General features: G+C 41.8%; 1 protein-coding gene across 1 annotated transcript; it reads left to right on the top strand.

Moving 5' to 3' along the window:
- The first annotated feature begins 40 nt into the window (after positions 1-40).
- Positions 41-9367, top strand: LOC149306210 (guanine nucleotide-binding protein G(I)/G(S)/G(O) subunit gamma-13). The gene is made up of 3 exons (XM_089539530.1): positions 41-341; positions 6944-7094; positions 9170-9367. The coding sequence occupies exons 2-3, from the start codon at positions 6997-6999 to the stop codon at positions 9273-9275; spliced, it is 204 nt and encodes a 67-aa protein (XP_089395656.1). The 5' UTR covers positions 41-341; positions 6944-6996; the 3' UTR covers positions 9276-9367.

Below are 9367 nucleotides of genomic sequence, written 5' to 3' on the forward strand. Positions count from 1 at the left end.
TTTTGCTCTCTCTTTCAGCTTATCTCAAGTCTGAACCATTAACCAGAGCACAGAGGGTGCGTTGTGTTTTTTTCATCTCTCTCTCTCTCGCTCGCTCTCATTATCCCTGGTGAATTTTTTTTCCTATTTGAAGGCAGCTGGACAGGCATTACATTAATAGATTACATTCAGGATTTCAGATTGTTAACAGCAACAAGGGCTGCGGCTTGGAGACATCCAAAGAGAAAGCCCTGGCGGTCGACACGTCGCTCTTTGGTGGAGAAAAGCCCAACTTTTCCAAACAGAGGCACAACTTTTCGGGGGTCCAAAGCAACACCTCTTTTTCTACTTCTTCTTCCAAGGTAGGTTCTTGCTATCTTGATTTACTTAATGCAAATATACTGAAACCCAAACTGGGCAGGACCATCTGACTCGATGCAAAACAGGTTTAGAATATTAAAAAAGAAGAAGCTGGCAGTTCATGGGAAGCATCCTGTTCAGTGAATTTTCTAATCACGCCAGTTGCATTATATATATAAAATCGTAAAAGAGTTAAGTCAAATTCTACAATAAATAAAGGGTGGACCGATGACCCCAAATGACTTAGTGAGAGAAACAGGACCAAGGACAGCAGCCTACAGATCTGCAAATACAACCTTGTGACTGCTTTGCGAATTTGCATCTTTGGCCCAAGAAGGTCCCATTTCTGTTAATAGCTGTAAAGGACAAAAATAATTTTAGGATTTGGGCATATGCAAACATAGCAGTGGGATCTTGAGGGATTTAATTTCCAGGAAAATGCCTTCATGCATGTTATAGAAGGGTTTTTCACCCCTTTAGTGAAAGAAAAGAAAAGGGAGGTTATGTAAGAAGTAACTCTTGCAATTTGTCTGTATTTAATTCCCTATGTCTGTGGATCTGAAGATCCACTTTCTGGTGAAAGCTCAGTCAAGAGGTGGCTTTGCTAAATAGAGCTTGCAGCACCTGAGATTCATTGGTGGTCTCCCATCCAAGGACTGCCCAGGGCTGACCCTCCTTAGCCTCCAAGATCAATGTGTGTATGTGTTTGTGTGTCTGCACCTCTATGTTGCCTGTTGACATATGGTGACACCATGATTTCCATAGGGTTTTCTTAGGCAAAGAATCCTCAGAGCTGGTTTGGCCACTTCCTTCCTCTGAAATAGAGCTTATAGCACCTGGGATTCATTGGTGGTCTCCCATCCAAGGACTAACCAGGGCTGACCCAGCTTGGCTTCCAAGATCAGGCAGAATCTAGAGCCCTGCTAGCATCTTGCAAAATCCAGTAACGGATCTTGGAAACTCTTGCTGCACACAGGACAATATAGGAAGCATTCCTTGCAAGAAAGGCACCGTCTTGGGTGCATTTATTGCATTTGTAGATGCTGCTTGTTTTCAGCTATGCTTTTTCTCAGAAGGAAAGTAGGCACAATGAATGAGAGTTGTCTGAGATCTGATTTTCTGAAGTGAGAGATGCATTAGGAGATGCATTGGTCAGTTCTCCTCCTTTTTATTTATATCCTGCCTTATCATGAAACTGGGACTCAGATAGTTTGTGACAGTGGAAGCAAGATTTAAAAATTCACAGCATATAAAAGTTAAAAAGCAGTTGTGTTGTTGATGTGTGCTTTCAAATCACTTCTGAGTTATGGCGACCCTAAGGCAAACCTATCATGGGGTTTTCTTGGCAAGATTTGTTCCGAGGATGCTTGCCATTGCTTTTCCCTGAGGCTGAGAGAGTGTGACTTGCCTAAGGTCACCCAATGGGTTTCATGGCCAAGCTGGGGATCAAACCCTGGTCTCCAGAGTCGTAGTCCAACACTTAAACCGATACACCACACTGGCCTAAAATTTGAAACCAGTTTAAAGAAATCAAAACAATAACGAAAAGTTCATCGCATTATACAAAGCTTGCTTCCTCTGAAAAATTGACTCTCAGAGGCTTGCTGGAATCAAAAGGTTTTTACCTGTTTGCAGAATTGCAGGGCCTGGGACCAAACAGCTTCCTCCTATTTTCCCGACAAATGTGTATCTCTGCTCAGATTTTAGGCAGAGTCTTGTCTTCAGATTGGGAGCAACATCCATCTGCAAAGGATGCCAAGAAACATAGGAATAAGACCATTTCAAAAACATTATGAGAAGATCTGCCTTAGTTTCACCCCATCTCTAGCAACAGAGAGCCAGATCCACCTGGATTTCCTCCAACTTGACCACAAAGGTTCAACCTTGTTGTTTGCTACCCATCCACTGACTTTCAGAGATGGCTCCATTCAGAGCTTGGAATAATGTTGGTTTACTACAGCTCCCACAATCCCCCAGAGAGCATGGCCCCTGGGAGATTTGGGGAGATTTTGTAACTCTTCCAAGCTCTAATGGACCTTGATAGGCATCCTTCATTTCCTCCCCAATGACTTTTGTCCCATGGTCATTGCCAGATTGAGTGGTTCTCAATTTCATAAGCTAATTGTGTATTGCGCAAAGCGACTGTCCTGATAATATGACCCATCAACTTAATTATTAAGTGGCCTCGTTCTGGAGAAGGCAATGAAGCCCAGGGTACCTGGCCCAGAAAAGGATAAAAATTAAGATTGTGGGACGGGAAGAATAGTATGCAGATATAGGAAAGGATATTAGGAAAAGACATGGAAGTTAGTTAGTTTCATATTCTTTGAGCCCAAGTAACTCTAATCAGGTGCAAAAAGCAGCATCCAAAACATTGCCAGTTATGTATGGTGCATGTTAATCATTTTAAATATATAATATAATATAATATAATATAATATAATATAATATAATATAATTAATATATATTTTAATGCAGGGTTGTTGTTGTTCTTGTTGTTGTGTGCCTTCAAGTTGTTTCTGACATGTGGTGACCCTAAGGCAAACCTATCACTATTTATTTATTTATTTATTTATTTATTTATTTATTTATTGGCACTTTCTTTCAGAGGTGGTTTGCTTTTGGCATCCTCTGAAGCTGAGAGAGTGTGACTTGCCCAAGGCCAACCAATAGGTTTACATGACTGAGCCAGGATTTGAACCCAAGTGTGCGTCAGTTAATCATTTTAACTAATATATATATATATATGTGTGTGTGAGTGTGTGTGTGTGTGTATATATATGTATGTATATATATATATATATATATATATATATATATATATATATAATTCATTACACACACACACACACACACACATATATATGCAGGGTAAGTATACTGAAATGGCTTGTACTACTATGCCACACTGACCCTGGGGAAAAAAACTGGATTCTGCCAAAAGTAGTGAAAGCAAAACTTTAATTTTTAAATTGGATGTGTGTGTGTGTGTGTGTGTGTGTGTGTCTGTCTGTCTGTCTGACTGATAAGGCATCCTCAATGTGGCCCCAGGCATCTAGTTTGAAACAAGCTGTGGGTCGATTCCCATTTGTCTCCAATGCAAGAGGGCCATCCAATTCCTGATCCCACTTGCGTCAGTGTTAATCAGGTGTAAGCCCTCGGTGTCTTTATGGATTAATATTGGAAGAACAGCCATTATTGGAAATGGTCAGTTCCGCTAGCCTTTGGGGCAAGAAAGAGCACATTTGGTCTTAAAATGACCCTGAATGGTTCAGAGGTGAGTGGAAGACAGAGCCTGCCCTGAATGGGCCTCGGCTTGTATGGTTTTGTGTTCATCATTAACCATGGTTGTGGCATTGAGGAGGGTTGTTGATGTTGTTGTGTGCCCTCGTTTCTGATTTACGGCTGCTGAAAGGTGAACCTGTCACAGAGTTTCTTTGGCCAGAGTTGTTCAGAGGGGGTTTCCCAAGATAACCCTATGATAGGGTCACCTTAGGGTAGCCCTAAGTTGGAGATGATGTGAAGGCACACAACAACAACAACAACAACAACAACAACAACAACAACAACAAGGTCATCCCTCTGAGGATGAGAGAGCATGGCTTGCCTAAAGTCTCTTTGTGGGTTCCATGGCCATGCAGGAATTTGAACCGTAGTCTCCACGGGATCATAGTCCCATGTTCAAACCACTATGCCACACTGGTTTTCAAGCTGGATCAGCCTCCTCCTAAATGCCCATCCTCATTCTGTCCTAGATTGCACCTTCCCCATAAGCAAATGTTATGCTACACCTCTCTCCACCCAGATAACTTCTTTAACCCCATTCAAATTGAAATCAAATCAGACCCTGATATTGGACAGCCGAAGGCTTGTGTCTGGCATAGATGCAAAAGAGCTCTCTTTCAGAAGAGGGCTGCCCTGTGCTAGGTTTTCCCTAAAGTTGGACAGCTAAGGTAAGTGGTTTATCTCTCTTGCTCCGAAGGGCTCCAAGCCTAGCTAAGGACAGAAACTAGCTGGTAACTAGTTACTTCCAAGCAACTTCCATTTAACTCCTCCGACTGCTCTTCTTAGGTTGTCAGGTTAAAGTCAAGGAAGAGAAGGGCAAGGTTTTGCTGGGCTGAGAACCAGCATGGCATAGCGGGTTGAGTGTTGGATTAGGACTCTGGAGACCAGGGTTCAAATCCCTCCTCAGCCATGGAAACCCCTGGCTGGCTTTGGGTAAGGCACATGCTCTCAGCCTCGGAGGAAGGCAAGGGCAAACCTCCTCTGAACAAACCTTGGTTTGGGACTAGTGCACCAATGGATTGCAATGGCAGCAGGTGGAATTTTGTTGGAAATTTCCACCAGCGACATGTCGCTTCCAGCAAGTTTTGAGTCCAATCTTTTCCCTCAAATATCTTTTACTATACTTGCATCTAAACTTTCCAAAAGCCTGCTTGGTACCATCCCATGAAACTGTTCCAAAGAGTCTTCCCCAAAGTTTGAAAACAAGTAAGAATTTCCCTTGGTAAAGATAATTCTTTCAAAACATGGCAGAAGGAATCCATTGATGCAACTTTAATGTTTTCTTTTTCATAGTCTGTTGTTGTTTGGGGTGCAAAACACTTTTTGTTACTGTAAATTAAAGCATCCCTATTGAATATTAAACTGGCATATTTGTCTATTTACCAAGCCAAGACTCTGTCCAACAGTTGTGCAATGTAAATGTATGCTATAGTTACACTATGCCAGAGTTGTGTTGGATCGCACCATTGTACGCACAACCATTTGCACAATGTTGGCAACGTCTCATGTTCACCTGGTGAGTAGTAGTACTAGAGTACCCCCCTTATGCAGAATCCTACAAAGTGTAACCTCTTAGTTGTTGTTGTTGTTGTGTGTCTTCAAGTTGTTTCCAACTTATGGTGACCGAAAGGCAACCTTATCATGGGGTTTTCTTGGAAGGATTTGTTCAGAGGAGGCTGTGCCTTCAAATTCCTCTAAGGTTGAGAGAGTGTAACTTGCACAGGATAGGTTCACCTTAGGAAGTTGGAAACAACTTGAATGCACACAACAACAACAACAACAATGGTAGTGCACCAACAGCATTGCGGCCTCTAGTTTTGAGAAAGGGAGAGCATTGATGCTTTTGGTGCCTTTCACAGCCACCTGGGCTTCAGCCATGCAACACAATCTTGTCAAAACATCTATTTGCATCCGGATTATATCTTCCATTTCCATCAGGTCAGCAACAGCTGCTGGCTTTCCCTCCCTGCCCAGCGCCCTCCTTCTCTCCCCTGGCATTTAGGAGGATTTGTTAGCCAAATGCTAATGCTGTCAGATCAACTATGCAAACTGTAGGACAAGAGAGAGCATTGCTTGTGCCTAAGCCAAACCATGTGGCCTGTCTGAACCTTTGCAAAAAAAGCAGATTGGACAAAAGGTGCATGCTGAGGTTGGAGGAATGACAGAGGTCCAATAAAATCCATTAAAATACATCATCTCAACAATAATACAGTAATATCAGTTAAGACTAGTTTGTCATAGTACAGGAGTTTTATAATCCATGGCACTTGAGCATCCCTGGATTTTGTTATTTGTGGAGGATCCTGGAACCAGAAACCAAGGACCTAATGTGCATCAAATGGTTTTATTTGGGGGTCCCTTTTTGGGGAGAAAGGTGGCATAGAAATGAAATAATTAAAAATAATGAATTAAAAACATTAACCAAATAGTTTCAAAAGCACTGCATCGCCACGGTTAGAAACATGTTAAAACGTAAGAAAAAAGATAAAAAACACAGAGCATACCTTGTTAAAAAGAACTTTCTGCCCCAGTAACATAAAAACCTATATGGAAAAAGGTCCTTTTTTTTTGCCTGTTGGTGGAAGGGCCAAATAGGAAGGAAAGCCAGAATTTTGGAGCAGCCACCAAAAAGGCTCTGCTCAATAGACACAGCTGTTCCAAGTATATATATAGAGAGACATTCAATGGAGGAGAGATAGAAATGTTAATTCCACATTAACCATCGGCAGCTGATGGTTCCTGGGCTTGTCAAGTGGTAAATCCGTTTTGGGATTTAGTCCAGATTTTAAAGGGTTGATCCAAGCTGGGGTTAAGGCCAAGAAGCCAAATGCTGGCGATCTTTGGCTCTAATGTAGAAATTCCTTGCAATATTTTTATTTGCATTATGCTGTATTTATGTTTGTATCTTTTTTGCAAAAGAGAAAATGGAGAGTAATTGCTTGAATAGACCATGGATAAAGTGAGGGATGACATATAAATCTAATAAACGACACAGGTGGACCTTTAAAAGGATTAACCTTAAGGCGTTAAGCCTCTTTTCGGTCGGCTACGTTCAACAGCCTTTGGCCCTAAGGTGGCAGACAGATGCCAAGCCAACTTTGGAGGAATGGCTGCACAAAAGGCCAAATGGAGACCCAGTTAAAAGATGGTGGCAGCTGTGTGCCTTTTAAGTCATTTACAACTTATGGCGGACCTCTATATTGGGGTTTTCTTGGCAAGATTTCATTGCCTTGCAATTGCCTTCTTCTGAGGCTGAGAGAGTGTGACTTGCCCAATGGATTTGCATGGTGGTAACCACCCGTTTCTTTGGGTTTTCAGCCTAGGTTGACCTCCTCCTTTGCTTGACAAGAAAGCCGCACCAAGAAGTCTCCATGGATGAATGGGATCCTCCGCAGTGGAAGAAAGAAGTTGAAAGCCTTAAGTACCAGCTGGCTTACAAGCGGGAGATGTCCTCCAAAACAATTCCCGAGTGAGTCCACAATGCGAATCCTTCTCCTTCATGGCCGGTGGTATTTCCTTCACCTTTTCCTTTTGACACACCATCAAAACTTGGTGCAATTTTGCAAACTAAGACCCCTCCAGCACAACATGGGTCTTCCTTATCCAAAATCATTGGGATTTTGGATTAGATTTTGGTATACCTGTATTTGCATATATGTACATAATTGAGACATCTTGAAGATTCAACCCAAGTAGAAAGACAACATCCATGTATGTTTCATATGCACCTTATATGCATAGCCTGAAGGTAATTTTAGGCACAATATTTTTAATCACTGAATGCAAAGCAAGTTAAAAATATTTGCAATTGCCATTGGCCAAAATCAATCGATTGATGATAAAGTTAAAAATATGAAATGAAGAAAACACATACAACAGAGATAACAAACAGAAAACCCAGCAGTTTTCTACAGTAAAGCCTATCCCGTCTAAACAATCTACCGTTGGATTTCCAATGGAGTAACTTTCCTTTATATAGGTAAAATTTGCTTCTGGAAGACTGGTACCTTGACTTCAGTATATCTCTATTTAAGGGACCTTGGGAACTGTAGTTCAGGGGAAGGCGCTATAACTCCCTCATCAAAATATATATCCCCGGATTCCACCAAAATGAGCTAAGACACCATCTTTATCAATGACTTGGATGACAGAATTGGGGGCATACTTAATCAAATTTGCAGATGACACCAAATTAAGAGGAGTAGCTAACACACCACAGGACAGGATTAAAATTCAAAATAATAATAATAATAATAATAATAATAATAATAAGTTTTATTTATAGACCGCTATTCTGCAATGATCATATGACCTGAATAGATTAGAAAGCTGGGCCACAGCTAACAAAATGAACTTCAACAGGGAGAAATGTAAGGTACTGCACTTAGGGCAGAAAAATGAAATGCATAGATATAGGATGGGGGACACCTGGCTGAACGAAACTACATGTGAAAGGAATCTGGGAGTCCAAGTAGACCACAAGATGTACATGAGTCAACAGTGCGATGTGGCAGCTAACAAGGCCAATGCGATTTTAGGCTGCATCAAAAGAAGTATAGTGTCTAGATCAAGTAATAGTGCCACTCTATTCTGCTCTGGAATATTGTGTCCAGGACATTTGAGGAACTGGAGCCATGTGTCCAAAGGAAGGTGACTAAAATGGTGAAGGGTCTGGAAACCATGAATCCCTATGAGGAAGGACTTAGGAAGTGGGGATGTTTAGCCTGGAGGAGAGAAGGTTAAGAGGTGATATGATGATAGTCCTGTTTAAGTATTTCAAGGGATGTCATATTGAGGAGGGAGCAAGCTTGTTTTTTGCTGCTCCAGAGACTAGGACCCAGAGCAATGGATGCAAGCTCCAGGAAAAGAGATTCCACCTCAACATTCGGAGGACCTTCCTGAGAGTAAGGGCTGTTCAACAGTGGGGCACACTCCTTCCTTGGAGATTTGAGTGGAGTCTCCTTCCTTAGGCCTTTTAAAGAGGCTGGATGGCCATCTGTCAATGGGGATGCTTTGATTTGGATTTCCTGCATGGCAGAATGGGGTTGGACTGGATGGCCCTTGCGGTCTCTTCCAACTCTATGATTCTATGTGCTATCTAACGGGTATAACTGTGTAGTGCAGACACACACTCCAAGGCAGAGAAATCCCACTGCCTTCAAACATTGTATTTCTGAGGGTGTATCTACACTGTAGAAATAATGCATTTTGACACAGTTTTTCCATTCCAACAGAATGGCATTTGTAGTTTGGTGAACTGGCACTCTTTGGCAAAGGCCTTGCAAAACTACACATCCCAGGATTTCACAGGACGGAGCAACAGCACATAAAGTGGTGTCAAACTGCATTATTTCTTCCCATATAGACGCATCCCTATATTTCCTTGCACACAAGTCTATTTAAAATTATGCACTGGAGAACTAAAGTCCCAAGATATTGAGGCCTCCACTTTTAAAGGTGTTTAGCTTCACAAATGTAGAAATGTGCAACCTTGACTTGATATGGAAGCAAGCACAGACATTTTTGGTTCGTCTTCCCTATTAGGTTTCTGAAGTGGATAGAAGACGGGATCCCAGAAGATCCATTTCTCAACCCAGAGCTGATGAAGAACAACCCATGGGTGGAGAAAGGAAAGTGTGTCATCCTCTAACCCATGGCCAACATCGACCATGGCGGAGAAAATGGCTTCCTTATTCCAAAAAATATTATTTTTGAGCTAATTCCAATAACTCAAAAAAAAAG

This window comes from Sceloporus occidentalis, unplaced genomic scaffold, assembly GCF_023333645.1.
Source record: "Sceloporus occidentalis isolate IW3139 unplaced genomic scaffold, rSceOcc1.0.p SCAF_10, whole genome shotgun sequence".
NCBI lineage: Eukaryota > Metazoa > Chordata > Lepidosauria > Squamata > Phrynosomatidae > Sceloporus > Sceloporus occidentalis.

What these genes read in the sequence shown, in the direction of transcription:
- LOC149306210 (XM_089539530.1), top strand. Translation starts at nt 6,997, where the DNA reads ATGGATGAATGGGATCCTCCGCAGTGGAAGAAAGAAGTTGAAAGCCTT. An exon ending in TCCTCCAAAACAATTCCCGA is followed by an intron (nt 7,095 to 9,169) that starts GTGAGTCCACAA and finishes CTTCCCTATTAG; the next exon opens with GTTTCTGAAGTGGATAGAAG.